The 17,535-nt window shown below is 38.1% G+C and overlaps 1 protein-coding gene across 1 annotated transcript in view; it reads right to left on the reverse strand.

Moving 5' to 3' along the window:
* CFAP70 (cilia and flagella associated protein 70) overlaps positions 1-17,535 on the reverse strand; it is a 123,965-nt gene that overhangs the window by 81,179 nt on the left and 25,251 nt on the right. The window contains exons 8-12 of the mRNA XM_053663819.1: positions 16,750-16,849; positions 8,984-9,118; positions 4,397-4,522; positions 4,106-4,186; positions 2,017-2,108 (exon numbers count right to left, since the gene is read on the reverse strand). Of these exons, the coding sequence (XP_053519794.1) occupies positions 2,017-2,108; positions 4,106-4,186; positions 4,397-4,522; positions 8,984-9,118; positions 16,750-16,849 (534 nt within the window). The remainder of the gene's footprint in view (positions 1-2,016; positions 2,109-4,105; positions 4,187-4,396; positions 4,523-8,983; positions 9,119-16,749; positions 16,850-17,535) is intronic.

The raw sequence follows: 17,535 nt of genomic DNA on the forward strand, positions 1-17,535 counted from the left end.
ACTTGGAGATGCACAGGACCCACGCCCACAAATAGGTTCTCCCATGGGGAATCAGGCCTACAATGTACCTAAGCCACTTTGAGACTTGCTTTTGCTAAAAGTGCTTTTTTTGCCCTCAAGTGCTTTTGCTAAAACTCCCTCGCCCTGAATTGAGACAGCATGTGCTTACTGTAACTTCCTAAAATCCATGCTAAACCTTCTAAGGACCAGTGTAACCAGTTCAACCACTTTTCCCTTTTCATTTGCAAATATCCTTCTTCTATGATGTGATTAGCAACTTTGGCTCCTTTGTTTTCTGTAAAAAGTAACCACCTAAAGCAAACCTGTGCATAGTAAATGAGGACCATCACATAATGCGCTGAGAAAAGAAATAAAGGCCAGTCATGATGGTGGCTGCTTTTCTATCCCTTGAGAAAAAAGTCATGCTCATTCTTTTCCTCCATAGGACTCAGTAGTCCGTGTGATTATCTCTCCCACATCCACAATGTGGCGGACCCCATGAGCCAGGGTCCGCATCACTTTTCAAATGCACGTGGAACATTTTATAGGCTAACCCATATATTAGGATACAAAACAAATCTCAAATTTTAAAAGATTGAAATCACACAAAATATCTTTTCTAATTATAATGAAATAAAACGAAATTAATAACTGGAAGGAAACTGAAAATTGGAAAAGTCACAAATATATGAAAATTAAGCAACATGCTTTTAAATAATAGGTCAAAGAATAAATCACAGGGAAATTAGAAAATACTTTGAAATGAATGAAAGCAAAAACACAACATATAAAAATTTATAAAATACAGTGAGAGAAGTGTTCAGAGGGAAATTTATAGCTCTAACTCATACATTAAAAAAGAAAGCTCCCAAATCAATAACTTAACTGTATACTACAAGAGGAGAGCAAACTGAACCCAAAGCTAGCAAAAGGAATGAAATAATAGAATTATAGTAGAGATAAATAAAACAGAAAAAAGAAATGTAATAGAGAAAATCAATAAAATGAAAAGACTAGTTCTTTGAGAAGATCAACAAAATTGATAATTCTTAGGTAGAGGTACTAAGAAAAAAAAACAGACTCAAATTACTAAAATCAGAAATGAGGGTGGAGACATTATTCCCTTTTTACAAAGATAAAAAGGATAATAAGAGAATGCCATGAACAACTGTATATAAACAAATTGGATAACCTAGATAAAATGGACTTCCTAGGAAAACAGTCAAAGCACTATGATACAATATAAAAAGTTTTATAGGGGGAAAAGGCAGAAAACTGTACTTGAACAACAATAAAATTTAAAAGTATTTAAAATAAGTTTTATAACTGGACCTAATCAACAAAACAAGCAAGCAAAATATAACCAGAGACACTGAAATAAAGAACAAACTGACAGTAACCAGAGGAGATGGGGGAGGGGGATAATGGGGGAAAGAAGGGGAAGGGTATTATACATGTTCCTTTAAAGAAGGGAAAGAAGAAGAAGGGTATTATACATGCTCCTTGAAGGGTATTCAAGGAACATGTATAAAGGACCCATGGAGAAACCAAGCGGGGGTAAGACTGAGGGTGGGAATTGGGGGTCAGTGGGACGGGGGAGAGTGGTGGGTGAAAATGGAGAAAACTGTACTTGAACAATTAAATAATTAATTAATTAAAATGAAATTAAAAGTTTTTTAAATTACATACAAATATATGCAATGTTGGGTGTGTGTTCATATAACATAGGGGCTTTACAATCATTCTAGAAGGCTAAATCCAAGGTGTTAAAAGCAGTTATCACTCAGTGAGTAGAAATCTGTGTGTCTTTGTACTTTCTTCTAGTCTCAATCTCTCAAAATTTTGGTAACAGGCATATACTGCTTTTGTAGCAAGAAAACATAAGAAACTTAATCTGGAAAAAGCAGTAAATTGATGTTTATCCCAAGGGAAATTACATTTATGGGCACAAACTGACTTTTTTTATTCATACCTAAATTGTTTTTGCAAACGAGAATGCCAACCATCGCTACGCACCGTCTGGCTAGCTCCTCTGGCATCCGCTTTGGAACCAAGGCTTTGTCCAGCTGAATCTCCAACACGATGTATGTCCCTGCTTCTACGTATTGCTGTAAAGACATTTTTTCTAATTTATTCTTTTCAGGAAAACAGATACTTATGAAAAACCTTAGTAACATAAGATAATGTCTGCAATGTAATAAGTAAGGGAAATTATACAGTGTAATCTTAACTGGACCAAAAAAAATGGTAACTGTGGTTACTTCTTGCGTTTTATTCCTGGAAATGTCTACCACAGCCGAAGTCCTGTTTAACTTGTTCGATACCTTTCTTGGAATTGTTGTAATAGAATGCCATTCTTTCTTCCACCAACCTCTCTCATGAGTCCTGCAGAAATGTTTTCCTCATAACTTTCTGACATTCTCACTCACAGCCTCTTCACTGCCACCTACCCACTGCGACCTGATGAACACCTTTACTCACACTTTTGCTAGCATCCCAAAAACAACATGTCCAAAATTGAATATATCATCTCCTATATATTATCCTCTCTTTTGACTTTTTTGATGATGTTATCATCCTTCCAGAAAGACAGGCTTGAAATCTGAGTTATCTTAACTTTTCTTCCTCAATACCTGAAAGCTTCCCAGTTCCATTTTGCTTCTGCAGGCTTCTCACATTCTTTAAAATCCCTCCCTTAACTCAAACTGTTATGAACACTCATCTGCACTATACGAAAAACCTATAAACTCACCTCTGAGGCCCCTATCCCAACTTCAATCTCCCTTTTGGACATCCTTCCAAGAGTTCTTCCCTGAAACACACACGAGGTCTCCTTTCCACAAAAGTTAAAAACCTTTAACATGAGCCTCTAAGATGAGGCTCAAGAGTCCTTTATTATCTACAGAAATAAGCCCAAACTTTTCAGCAAGTCTTTCAAAGTCTTTCTATAACCCAACTCAGTCTCTTCTTTCTCACCTCTTAGAATCTCTCCTTTTTTTTCATTTCTCTATACCATGCACTGGGTTCACTGATGTACACCAATTCTGCTACCTTCTTTGTGTCTTGATTCCAGTTGTTTGAATTTCCTCCATCTACATCTGGCAAAGGGTTCTCTTCACATCTTTCACTACTTACCTCGGATGCCACCTCTTCCATGAAGACTTCTGAGACTGCCCCATCCTAGTACCTATTGATCTGTCTCCTCGGAGCCCACATAATACTTTTCTGTGTATCTCCACTACAGCATTCATCAAAATTCTGTATTATGGTTACATACTAGTCTATTTCACCCGCCAGACTGCTGAGTGTTCTGAGAGTGAATGAATAAAAGCTATAGTTGATATATCTCTAACACCCATAGTGCTCAATATAGTAGAAATAATTAAAGACATAACTACTAGTTATGCCATCTTTTTCTAGTTATGCCATCTTTTGAATTATGTTACCCATAAAGAAAGAAATGCAATAAAGATTATAAAATGGTCATTAATCACACTGAAAAGTTTAATCTCTTAAATACAGCACCATATTCAGAATTTACCAGAGCTATTTGATATTCACCTCATCATTGGTAATTCAAGGATTTAGTTATAGTTGCTTACAAGCAAATGCTCATTGTGTAGAAATATACTTTAATAATTTTCCTAAATATCAAAACTACATCAAAACTTTATTTTTCAAAACAATCGCTTGGGTTGTTTTTCTTATAAGTGCCAAATGAAATATTCAAAACTCTGAAAAAATTATTTCCTCTAGTCATTCTTATTGACAATATTTACACACTTTATACATTTACACACTCCATTTCATTTTTTTCCATTCGAAATGTTTCTTTGTTACTTTTTTATTTAAGAAAGAACATACATTTTTATGCTGGAAAGGACATTAAAGTCCTGATACCCACACATTTAAGCTGATCTGATACCCACACATTTAAACAAGTCTCAGCAAGACAAAGAAATTTACCCAACATCACAAACTAGTCTTGGTAAATACAGGATAGTAAGTCAATGAATATTTTTCTGAGCATTTTCCACTATAGCATACCTTGCTCAGAACAGGACTGATTAATTTAAATGTAATTTCCAACTCTTTATGCAGTTACCTGTCCTTCTGGATTGTGGTTTAGAGGGGGTTCAGTTTCCAAAGGAGTATCTGAGTTCTGAGATTTTATACTAGATGCTTGCTGAAAGAAAATGAACACACATTAAAAATTAAATTCTTAAAATGGCAGGAACAATGGTCATTAAGCTGCATCAAAATGCAAACCAAATTGAGGCAATTCACCAAGTGAGAAATTAGTGTAAGCCTCTGGTATATAACAAAATCAGCAAAACCACCACCTTCTCAACAACCTACCACATCCCCAGGCCTTCCTTCCATATCCTTTTCTTACTACTTTGTCTTCTTTCAGACTCCTAGAAATAACTGGCTTGGACAACGGAGAATTGATTCCTCCTATTTTGTTATTCTGAATCAAATGATGCCCAGTATCCCGGAACAAGCTACTTAAACACTTGGTCTGAAAAAAACAAAAACAAAAAACAGAAAAAATGCAATGAATCACAGGCAAATAAAAGAAGCCCACATTATTCTTTAACATTATTTAGTTTGCCAGATAATTTAGACATTGTAGAAACAAAGAGAATTAGGGAAAACAATAAATTCCATTGCATTGCCATGCTTGAACAGGTGGAACCACCACAGAAAGTTAGCTGCCGATCTCATTATTCAAATTTTCAAAAGGAGACTTCTCAACCCAGCTTGATTGTGTATCTCATCAACTTGTTAGCAAACAGCTTTTAATCTTTGACACATAATTTCAATATTTTATTTATTAATTTTTATTTTTAATATTTTTATTTTATCAATTATGCCATTACATTTGTTCTATTCCCCCCTCCATTCCCCTCCACCCTGCACACCCCTCCCTCACCATTCCCCCCCTTTAGTTCATGAACACATGTCTCAAGTTCTTTAGATTCTATATTTCCCCTACTATTCTTACCCTCCCCCCATCTACTTTATATCTACTGTCTATGCTACTTATTTTCTGTACCTTCTCCCCCCCTTCTCCTTCTCCCACTCCCCTGTTGCTAACCTTCCATGTGATCTTCATTTCTATGGTTCACTCCTGATCTAGCTGTCCTCTTAGTTTGCTTTTGTTTTAGGTGTGGTTGTTGATAACTGTGAGTTTGCTGTCCTTTCACTGTTCATCTTTTTTATCTTCTTTTTCTTAGGTACGTCCCTTTAACATTTCATATAATAAGGGCTTGGTGATGATGAACTTCTTGAATTTGATCTTATCTGGGAAGCACTTTATCTGCCCTTCCATTCTAAATGAAAGCTTTGCTGGCTAGAGCAATCTTGGTTGTAGGTCCTTGCCTTTCATGACTTGGAATACTTCTTTCCAGCCTCTTCTTGCCTGTAAGGTCTCTTTTGACAAATCAGCTGACAGTCTGATGGGGACTCCTTTGTAGGTGACTGTCCCCTTATCTCTTGCTGCTTCTAGGATTCTCTCCTTCATTTTAATCTTGGATAATGCAATTATGATGTGCCTGGTGTGTTCCTTCTTGGGTCCAACTTCTTTGGGACTCTCTGAGCTTCCTGGATTTCCTGGAAGTCTATTTCCTTTGCCAGAATGGGGAAGTTCTCTTTTATTATTTGTTCAAGTAAGTGTTCCACTCATGGCTGTTCCTCTTCCCCTTCTGGTACCCCTATAATTCGGATGTTGGAATGTTTAAAGATGTCCTGGAGGTTCCTACGCCTCTCCTCATTTTTTTGAATTCTTGTTTCTTCATCCTTTTCTGTTTGGTCATTTTTTTCCTCCTTCTGGTCCACTCTTTTGGTTTGAGTCCCAGTTTCCTTTCCATTACTATTGGTTTCGTGTGCATTACCATTCATTTCAATTAGTTTAGCCTTCATATGTTCCTCTAATTTGTGACTAAAATCAACCAGTTCTGTGAGTATCCTGATCACCAGTGTTTTGAATTGTGCATCTGAAAGTTTGGCTATTTCTTTGTCGCTTAGATTTATCGGCTCTGGGGCTCTGAGTTGTTCTTGAGCCATGTTTTGCTCTGTTCATGCCTATTAGGTATGAGGAGTGGAGCCTTAGTTGTTCACCAGGGCGGGGCCACCCAGGTTGCTGGTTTGTGATGCTGTATGTGGGGGCGGGGTCAGAGAGGAAGCAATGGCGGTCCTCTCCGCTCACCCACTGCCTGCTTATCTGAGCGCAAATGTGTGAGCCGCTGCCCAGTGCCGCACAGTCTCAACGCTCGCCTCTTCACTGGTTTATCTGCGCTCAAATCTGCGACCAACTGCAGCCAGCCAGCCACGCCTCTTCCCTGGGTCCGCCCGTAGCTAGCCCGCATCTGGGAGCCTCTGGGAGCCGTGCCCTAGGCTTTCTGTGCACCGCCCGGGTCGGGGATCTTCCCTGCCCAACCTGCTCAGCTGCTGGCTTCATCCCATTCACTGGTTTAGCTGAGCAGTTCGTTGCTTTTGGACTCAGTATTGTTGATTTTCTGTGTGGTTTGATTATGTTTATTGTTGTTAAAACTTTATTGTTTTTAGATTTGGTTGCGTGAGGACGCAAAGTGTTTCCACCTACGCCTCCATCTTGGCGTAAGTCCCAATATTTTATTTATTAATTTTTAGATAGAGGGGAAGGGAGGGAGAAAAAGAGGGGGAGAAACATCAATGTGTGGTTGTCTCTCGTGTGCCCCCACCAGAGACCTGGCCCTCAACCCAGGAATGTGCCCTGACTGGGAATCAAACCCATGACCCTTTGGTTTGCAGGCTGGCATTCAATCCACTGAGCCACACACCCAGCCAGGGATCTTTAAAACCATTTTATTTATTCATTTTTAGACAGAGGGGAAGGGAGGGTATAATTTCAAATTAAGTGGTAGAATTTATTTCTGTACAAGAAATACCTATCTAACTGCCACTGTCCTATCAGTTATGAGTGGAAGAATAGGGTAAGTTTAAAGTTCAAAATAAAAACTTTGCATGGGAAGATTCAAACTGCAATGACTGGAAAAGAATCTTACAGAAAAATTTTAAAAGATTTTATTTATTCATCTTTAGAGGGGAAGAGAAGGAGAGAGGGAGAGAAATATCAATGTATGGTTGCCTCTCATGTGTCCCCTGCTGGGAACTGGCCTTGCAACCCAGGCACGTGCCCCAACTGGGAGTCGAACCGCGGATGTTTGGTTCACAGCCCCCACATTCAATCCACTGAGCTACACCAGCCAGGGCCTTACAGAAATTTTTAAATTGAACGACATGGATGAACCTAAATATAATTTGTGCTGAGTGAAAGAAGCCACCCCCCAAAAAAGGGGGGAGTGAACAGAGGTAGGAGAGAAGGAAAACAGAAAAGTTATAAGGAAACTGAGGAATAATAGGTATTTTCACCATCTTGATTGAGCTGAGAGTTTCACAGATGTATACCTATGTCAAAAACTTAAAATCATGTGCTTTAAATACATGTATTATTATATGTCAGTTATACCTCAATAAAGCTGCTAAGACAGTTCAACAATATTAAAGAAAAACTGTATACAGTAAACATCATTCCCAAGCCTACAATTACTGCATTTCATAGATTCTAAAATGAAAACTTAAAAAAATTTTAACATCTCTGGGAAATGAGGATATTTCATGTGAGTGGTATTGTACAATATGTAGTTATTTGTGTCTTCTTTCTCCCACTTCACATAAAGTTTTTGAAGTTCACCCATGTTTTAAAATGTATCAGTAGCCTATTACTTTTTTGAAACAGCTTTTTTGAGATAGAATTCGCATTCCATATAATTCACTCAAAATTCAATGGTTTTGGCACATTACATTATCTGCAGTCCATTCCCATTCATTGTTAAATAGTATTCACTTGTACAGATACACCAAATTTTGTTTACCAATTTACCAGTTGAATTGTGGTAAGTTTGGGGCTGTTGTGAATAATGCCATTATAAACATTCACATGCATGGATTTGTAAAAATGCTGGTTTCCAGTTCTCTGGAGTAGGTTCCTAGGAATAATTTGCTGGGTTGCATGTTACATTTATATTTAATATAGATTTTTTATATAGTTGTTCTATTAAATATTGTCAGTACAATATGAACATTTCTAAATGCTACTGTTAAATTGTCTATTTCTCCTTTCACTTCTGTTGGGTTTTTATCGTGTGTTAAGATGTTTTGTTGTCAGGTATGTATACATTTATAATTTCTATACTTATTTTACATAATAATTTATAATTTATAAATTATACCATTCTGATTCATTGACCCTTTGGTCATTTAGACAGGCCACCCTATGTCTTTACTTATGTTTCTTGCCTTGAAGTTTCTCATCTGATATAAATATTGCCACTCACCTCTGTTATATTTTCTACCTGCATAGTACCTCTTCTCCATTCTTTTTTAAATAAGGTATTTTATTTTTATACTTTTTAGTGACTTTTTATAAAGAGAGAGGAAAGGAAGGAAGGAAGCAGAGAGAGAGAGAATTTGTTACCACAATTATTTGTGCATTTATCGGTTGCTTCTTGTATGTGTCCTTGCTGGGGATTGAACCGACAAACTAGGTGTATCAGGACAATGCTCTAAACAACTGAGCTACCGAGCCAGGGCCCTTTTCCATTGTTTTACTTCAACTTATGTATGTTTAAGTCTAAGGTACATTTGTTTTGGACAGCACATCATTGAACCTTGATATTTTAAAATCCAGTCTCATAATCTCTGTCCTTTTAATTGGGATGTTTAGTCTACTTACATATAGTATTACTGTTGAAATATTTGGCCCCAATTTTTTGAGGTTCAAGGGCAGAATGACAGCAAGGCTCTATAATTAATATCCCAGTATACCAATTGGTTCCAATATCCATTGCAAAGATGTATATGCTAAAGATGTAAACAAATCCATACTAAATGATAAATTTGTATAGCGTACAGATATCTTCTATACAATTTTTCTTACCTTTTCATACACTGCATTATCTAGGTAAGGGTAAACATGAAAAGCTCCCCGAATTCTCTTCACACCCGGATACAGCAATGGGACCATACTGACATAAGCCACACCATGAAATGAAAGTGGACTCTCATCATCTGTCTAAAGGAATAAAAGCAGAGACCTATTAGTGTTATAGAGCAATGTAGTATAAGGTATGGAGCTATAACTCAGCAATTCAAAGACCTGGCTTTAGGAACTAGCTATGCTACTTAACTAGTTGAATTTAGGCCAGTAACAGACATTTTGGGTATTCATTTCTTCATTTTCAAAATGGGTTTAATAATAATATGATCACAGAGATAATGGATATAAACAGGGTTAATAAATAGTAAGGGCAGTAGTTGGATCAACATACACTAAAATAAATTGATAATTCAATGAAAAACTCAATTTTACAATGTTGATTCTTAAGAAATAGTAAACTATAAAAAACAAAAATAACAAATTTTTTTTTAAACTCAGAATGTGTGGCTTTCGGCTTTAGTTCATAGAATTATATGAATGAAAAAAAAACAACTTACAAATCATCTGGACCAGTGTTGACAAATAGACTTTATTTATTTTTCTGCCTGGTAGAGCTTAGAAATTTTATTTTTTTAAATTCTTCTTTGTTGTTCAGGTAGAGCTGTCTCCATTTTCCGCCCACCACTACTAGATGCACCATCCCTCCCCACCTCTCACCCTTGATCCTATCCCCTTTGGCTTTGTCCATGTGTCCTTTATACATGTTCCTTGATGACCCTTTCCCTACTTTCCCCCATTACCCCTTCCCCTCCCCTCTGGTTACTCTCAGTTTCCTCTTTATTTCAATGTCTCTAGTTATATTTTGTTTGTTTTTTTGTTGTTCAAGTACAGTTGTCTCCATTTTTACCCCACCACGGCCCCCACCCCACACATCTCCCTCTCCCACCCTCGAACCTACCCCCTTTGGCTTTGGCCATGTATCTTTTTACATGTTCCTTGATGGACCTTCCCCTATTTTCCCCTATTATCCCTCTCCCTGCCTCCTTTCTGGTACTGTCAGTTTGTTCTTTATTTCAATGTCTCTGGTTGTATTTTGCTTGCTTGTTTGTTCTGTTGATGAGGTTCCACTTATAAGTGAGATCCGATGGTATTGTCTTTGACTGCCTGGCTTATTTCACTTAGCATAATGCTCTCCAGTTCCATCCACACTGTTGCAAAGTATAGGAGCTCCTTCTTTCTCTCTGCTGTGTAGCCTTCCATTGTATAAATGTACCATGGTTTTTTGATCCACTTATTTACTGATGGGCACTTAGGTTGCTTCAAGCACTTGACTATTGTAAATAGTGCTGCTATGAACATGGGGTGCATGGGTTCTTTTGGATTTGTGTTTCAGGATTCTTAGGTTATAATCCCAGCAATGGTATTGCTGAGTCAAAAAGCAGATTCATTTTTAGTTTTCTGAGGCAATTCCATACTGTTTTCCATAGTGGCCGTACCAGTCTGCAGTCCCACCAACAGTGCATTATGGTTCCCTTTTCTCCATGACCTCTCCAACACTTGTTGTTTATTGATTTGATCATGATGGCCATTCTCACCAGTGTGAAGTGGTGTCTCACTGTGGTTTTAATTTCCATCTCTATGATGGCTAGTGATGCTGAGCATCCTTTCATATGTCTCTGGGCCCTCTATATGTCCTCCTTGGAGAAGTGTCTGTTCAGGTCCTTTGCCCATTTTTAAATTGGGTTGTTTGTCTTTCTAGAGTGGAGTTGTGTGAGTTCTTTATATATTTTGGAGATCAAACCCTAGTCCGAGGTATCATTTGCAAATATATTTTCCCAAGTATCTATGGTCAATTAATATTCAACAAAGAGAGAAGAACCATAAAATGGAGTAAAAACAGCCTCTTCAACAAATGATGTTGGGAGATCTGGACAGCTACATGCAAAAAAAAAAAAAAATGAAACTCAATCACCAACTTACACCATATACAAAAATAAATTCAAGGTGGATAAAAGACTTAAATATAAGTTGCAACACCATAAAAGTCCTAGAAGAGACCACAGGCAGGAAAATCTCATATATTCCATGCAGCAATATTTTTACCAATGTGCCCTCTAGAGCAAGGGACATAAAGGACAGAATAAACAATGGGTCTTTATCAAAATAGAAAGTTTCTGCACAGCTAAAGGAAATATCAGCAAAATTAAAAGGGAACCAGCTGTATGGGACAAATAGCCTTTAACCAACGACTACATTCTAATAAAGTGGTGGAGGTTTGTTAAAATACTGCACTGAGAGAAGGTCTGTATTTTAGGTTCACAAGGAAAGAGTGCCTTGACTGATCAGTACTATCTGCTGGGGATGGAGACTGAATGACAGTTTGCCATCATGAATGTATTTACCATTTGTAAAATGAAGAACATCCCCTCACTGCTGTTGCTCAGTGAGTTGGGTGTCATCAAGCAAACCAAAAGGTCGCCAGTTCAATTCCCAGTCAGGACACATACCTAGGTTGCCAGCCAGGGCTCTGGTTGGGGGACATGTCAGAGACAAACAATTGATATTTCCCTCACATATCAATGTTTCTCTCCCTCTCTTTCTCCCTTCCCTCCCCTTCTCTAAAAATAAATCAATAAAATATTTTTTAGGGACTTCCGCCAAGATGGAGGCATAGGTGGAGATGCCTTGCTTTCTCACACAACCAAGTTTAGAGTCAACTAAATATTAGCAACAGAAAACACAGCCAGAACACAGAAAATTGAACTTTTCGGAAGTCTGATAACAACGAATTCTTCAGCCTGACCAGTAAGAGGGGCGAAACCAGCAGCTAGCAGAGCAGGGTTGCACAGGAAAACTCGGTCAGACGGACTCAGGTGTGCGGAACCCAGGTGTGAGGTTGCAACGGGTGGAGGACCTAGTGAGCGACCCAGCGAGCAACCACGGGGAACCAGCAAGGGAGCAGGGCCGAGATTGACTGTGGTCGCGCATTCATGCACAGATAGACCAGCGAGGGAGTGGGTGGTTAGACAGGCCCCAGCAGGCCCCAGCAGCGAGAGGCAGCAGAGGGCACCGCCATTGCCCTGCTCTGACCCAGCCTCCACATACAGTGTCATAACTCAGCGACCTGAGTGGCCCTACACTGGTGAACCACCTAAGACTCTGCTCCTCACCCAGTGGCACAAAACAGCAGAGGGGGTCGCCATTTCCCCGCTCTGACCACGCCCCCACATGTAGCGTCACAACCCAGCGACCTGGGAGTCCAAGGCTCCGCTCCTCATACTAAACAGGCCTGAACAGACCAAAAATGGCTCAAGAAGATCTCAAAGCCCCAGAGCCTATAAATCTAAGCGATGAAGAAATAGTAAAACTCTCAGACGCACAGTTTAAAACACTGGTCATCAGGATGCTCACAGATCTGGTTGATTATAGACACAAATTAGAGAAACATATGAAGACAAAACTAATTGAAATGAATGGAATTGCACAGGAAACAAATAGTGATCAAAAGGAAACTGGGACTCAAATCAATGGAGTGGACCAGAAGAAAGCAAATAATGGCCAAACAGAAAAGAGTCAGGAAGCAAGAATTCAAAGAAATGAGGAGAGTCTTAGGAACCTCCAGGACATCTTTAAACGTTCCAACACCTGAATTATAGGGGTACCAGAAGGGGGAAAGGAACAGCCACCAGTGGAAAACTTATTTGAACAAATAATAAAGGAGAATTTCCCCAATCTGGCAAAGGAAATAGACTTCCAGGAAATCCAGGAAGCTCAGAGAGTCCCAAAGAAGTTGGACCCAAGAAGGAACACACCAAGGCACATCGTAATTACATTAGCCAAGATTAAAATAAAGGAGAGAATCCTAGAAGCAGCAAGAGATAAGGGGACAGTCACCTACAAAGGAGTCCCCATCAGACTGTCAGCAGATTTCTCAAAAGAGACCTTCCAGGCAAGAAGGGGCTGGAAAGAGGTATTCCAAGTCATGAAAGCCAAAGACCTACAACCAAGATTGCTCTATCCAGCAAAACTTTCATTTAGAATGGAAGGACAGATAAGGTGCTTCTCAGATAAGATCAAATTCAAGGAGTTCATCATCACCAAGCCCTTATTATATGAAATGTTAAAGGGACTTATCTAAGAAAAAGAAGTTAAAGAAACATGAACAGTGAAAGGACAGCAAACTCACAGTTATTAACAACCACACCTAAAACGAAAGCAAAGTAAAAGGACAGCTAGATCAGGAGTGGAAACATAGAAATGAAGATCTCAAGGAGGGTTAGCAAGAGGGGAGTGGGAGGAGGAGAAGGGGGGAGAAGGTACGGAAAATAAGTAGCATAGATGGTAGATAGAAAATAGATGGGGGGGCAAGAATAGAATGGGAAATATAGAATGTAAAGAACTTGAGACACATGGTCATAAACTAAAGGGGAGGTAATGGTGGGGACAGCAGGGTAGGGTGGAGGGGAATGAAGGGGGGAATAGAACAACTGTAATGGCATAATCAATAAAAAAATATTTTTTAAAGATGAACATGTCAATAAATATATCTTAACATCATTTTTAATGGCTGTATGGTTTGCCATAAAAACTTTTGTAAGAAAAAAGTGAAGAACACACATTTAATTCTTACAAGGTTAAAAGTACTCTTTTTGATTTAAACTATTAAACTTATTAGAAATTAAAACCCTCTGTACATACAATAATATTATGTTGTTTAGAAATCTAAGGAAGTTAGCCAATACATATTACATATTACAAAAGGAGAAGGGGTAACACCACAGTAGTAGTAATTTTATTCTCCCAAAAAGCCTATTTTAAAAATCAATAAAATAGCCTTACTTGCTGTGACTCACTGCATTGGGCATCATCCCACAAAACTAAAAGGTTACCAGTTTGATTCCTGGTCAGGACACATGCCTGGGTTGCAGGCCAGGTCCCCAGTTGCGGATATGTGAGAGGCAATAGATCCATGTTTCTCTCCCTCTCTTACTCCTTCCCTCCGTTCCCCTCTCACTAAAAACATTTTTTTTAAAAATCAATAAAATAATTTAGGTACTAATTGTTAAGTATCTGCAATATACAATAAATCATGCTAGATACTGTGGAACATACAAAGCCGTCTATGATAGGATCCCTACCTACAGGGAGTTTGTGAACAAACATAAAAGACCAGATATGTACAAGTAAAACAATAAAGAGCCTATGCTAGGCTCGTCAAAGTTCTATCTCTTCAGAACAGTCGTACATCTATGAACCCTATTACTCCAATAATTAGCAGGCTAAAACACTAATTCCAAAGTCTAAAAGAAATTCTAAAAGATGTATTACATTAAACTATATTGCCAATATCTAACTACTTTTGACCTATAAAAATTTTGTATGATTTTTGTATTATTTTGTATGATTTTTGTATTATTTGTATAATTTTTGTATTATTTTGTATGATTTTACCTATGATAAAACTGTATTGATGGGCTACAGAGAAATAGGATGTCTAAGAATAAAGGCTAAGTTATTTTTTAGTGAACAGAAGGAGCTAGAGTGAGCAGTCACTCTGATTTGCCAGGGAAAGTGAAGTTTCCTAGAGACTTTAAGCACTAAAACCAGGAAACTACTCAACAAATCAGAAGCAGTTGGTCATGCTAGGGAGCGACCATATCAGTTCATATTTTCCATTGGTATCAGAATTAGAAGCAGCACTTCTTTTTTAAAACATGTATTTTATTGATTATGCTATTAGAGTTGTTTAATTTTTCCCCTTTGGCCCCCATCCATCCTGTACCCACCCATTCCCTTTAGCAATCCCCCTTAGTTTGTGTCCATGGGTCATACATACAAGTTCTTCAGCATCTCCATTTCCTACGCTATTCCTAACCTTCCCCTGTCTATTTTGTTCCTACCAATTATGTTTCTTACTCCCTATATCTTTTTCCCTATTCTTCCCCTTCCCCCTCCCTGCTGATAACCCTCCATGTGATCTCCATTTCTATGATTCCATTCCTGTTCTAGCTGTTTGCTTAGAGTTTTTTTTTTAAGTTCAGTTGCTTATAGTTATGAGTTTGTTGTCATTTTACTGTTCATAGTTTAGATCTTCTCTTTCTTAGGTAAGTCCCTTTAACATATCATGTAATAAAGGCTTGGTGATGATGAACTCCTTTAGCTTTACCTTGTCTGGGAAGCACTTTATTGCCCTTCCATTTTAAATGATAGCTTTGCTGGGTAGAGACATCTTGATTGTAAGTCCTTGCTTCTTATCACTTGGAATATTTCTTGCCTACATTTCTTTTGAGAAATCAGCTGAGAGTTTTATGGAAACTCCTTTGTAGATAACTCTTTTCTCTTGATGCTTTTAAGACTTCCTCTTTATCTTTCACCTTTGGCTTTTTTTTTTTTTTACTGTATTAAATTGTTTTATTAGTTTTTTTTTTTTACTGTATTAAATTGTTTTATTAGTCACCTTTGGCATTTTTAATTATGATATGTTTTGGTGTAGCCCTCTTTGGGTCCAACTTGCTTGGGACTCTGTGTGCTTCCTAGACTTGTATGTCTACTTCCTTTGCCAAATTGGGGAAGTTTTGTTCATTATTTTTTAAATAGATTTCTAATTTCTTGTTCTTCCTCTTCTCCTTCTGGCACCTCTCTGATTCTGATGTTGGAATGTTTAAAGTTGTCCCAGAGGTTCCTAAGCCTCTCCTCATTTTTTAAAATTCTGTTTCTTCTTTCTGTTCTGGGTGAATGTTTATTTCTTCCTTTGTTCCAAACTGTTAATTTGAATCATGTCTTTCTTCCCTTCACTGTTAGTTCCCTGTATATTTTTCTTTATTTCATTTTGTATAGACTTCACTTCTTCCTTTATTTTGCAGCTATACTCGATCATTTCTGTGATCATGCTGATCACCAGTGTTTTGAACTCTGCATCTGATAGGTTGGCTATCTCCATGTTGCTTAGTTCTTTTTCTGGAATTTTGGTCTGTGCTTTCATTTGGGTCACATTTCTTTGTCTCTCTATTTGGCAGCCTCCCTGTTTTTCTGTGTATTAGGTAGAGCTTCTCTGATGTTGTTTCCCCATCTGTTAACTTATAAGGGGCAGAGCCTTAGGTATTCACCAGGACAGGGCAACCTGCTTTGCTTTGTGGCACTGTATGTGAGGGAAGGGTCAAAGAGGGAACAATGCAACTTGCTCAGCTCTTACCCTATTTTCAGTCACTTCCCCCACTTCCTGTAAGTAGCACCCGTTTAGCTGCTGCCCTATGTTCTAGGATCCTGTTGCCCCTGTAAACTGACTCTCCTGTGAGACCAGCAGTTTCTTCTGCTGCCACAACTCTCATTGGTTTTTACAAGTCAAGGTTATGACGCTTTATTTGTCCTGCACTAGAACCCTGGGCTACGCAGTCTGGTCTAAGGCTGGGATTGCTCACTTGCCAGTTGTCACTCCTGGTTTTTATCCCTGCACGTAAATGTAGAACCGCTCATTCTGCTGGCTGGCTGATACTGCAGCCACCTTGCTGCACATTCCCTCAGCCCCTGCTGCCCATCTCCGCCCCTCTTACCCATCTGGATGAATGTTCTTCTTTGACTCCTTGGTCATCAGACTTCCATACAACTTGATTTTCTAGCATTTCTGGTTGTTTTTTTTGTTTGTTTTTAGATTGGTTGTTATCCTTCTTATTGTGCAAGGAGGAGAATCTATCTACCTATACTTCCATTTTGGCTGGAAGTCAGAAGCATCATTTCTTATATAAATATTTTTAAGTGAACCAACTTACCTTATCAAATTTGGCAGATTTCCCTTTCGGTTGAATAACCAGAGGAACTCTTGTGATCTCCACAGGCCACAGTCGGCAATCAGCAATTCGCTTCTGAAAGCTGCATATCAATAATCCCATTAGCATTATATGTAAAAATGGAGTTAATATAGTTTAGATTACAGGAAAATATTTCTTTTTAAAAAAATTAATGGAATACACATATATAAATTTGTATTAGGTAAGTGGGGTTTTAAAAACTTTCTCGAATCTATAAATTTAAAATATATAAATTCTCAGGTCTGGGAACCAGAGGACCGTGGTTCAATTCCCAGTCAGGGCACATGCCTGGGTTGCAAGCCAGTTCCCTGCAGGCCAGTTCCCAGCAGGGGATGCACTAGAGGCAACCATACACTGATGTTTCTCTCCCTCTCTCCTTCCCCTCTAAACATAAATAAATAAATATTAAAAAAAATAAAATAAAATATATAAATTCTGAACATTATTCTAGTGTACTAACAGAGATGAATTACACATTTTTAGAGTAATTTGGCAATATGAATCAAAAGCCTTGAAATGTTAATAATCTTTGACCAAGAAATTCCACTTCTAGTGATATTTTCTAAACAAATAATCAGACCAGTATGCAAACATAGTACAAAATATGCTTATCTCTACTGCAAAAACAGACTGGGGCATCTAGTACCAGTTGACTGACAGTAAAGAGCTGTTTCACTACTTTTCTCACAATAAGAAAAAAGCTGATCAAACTGAAAACTAACAACTTTTCCAAGATCCAAGAATTAA

The sequence above is a fragment of the Artibeus jamaicensis genome, unplaced genomic scaffold (assembly GCF_021234435.1).
Source record: "Artibeus jamaicensis isolate MK-2021 breed Jamaican fruit bat unplaced genomic scaffold, CSHL_Jam_final contig_332, whole genome shotgun sequence".
Taxonomy (NCBI): Eukaryota; Metazoa; Chordata; class Mammalia; order Chiroptera; family Phyllostomidae; genus Artibeus; species Artibeus jamaicensis.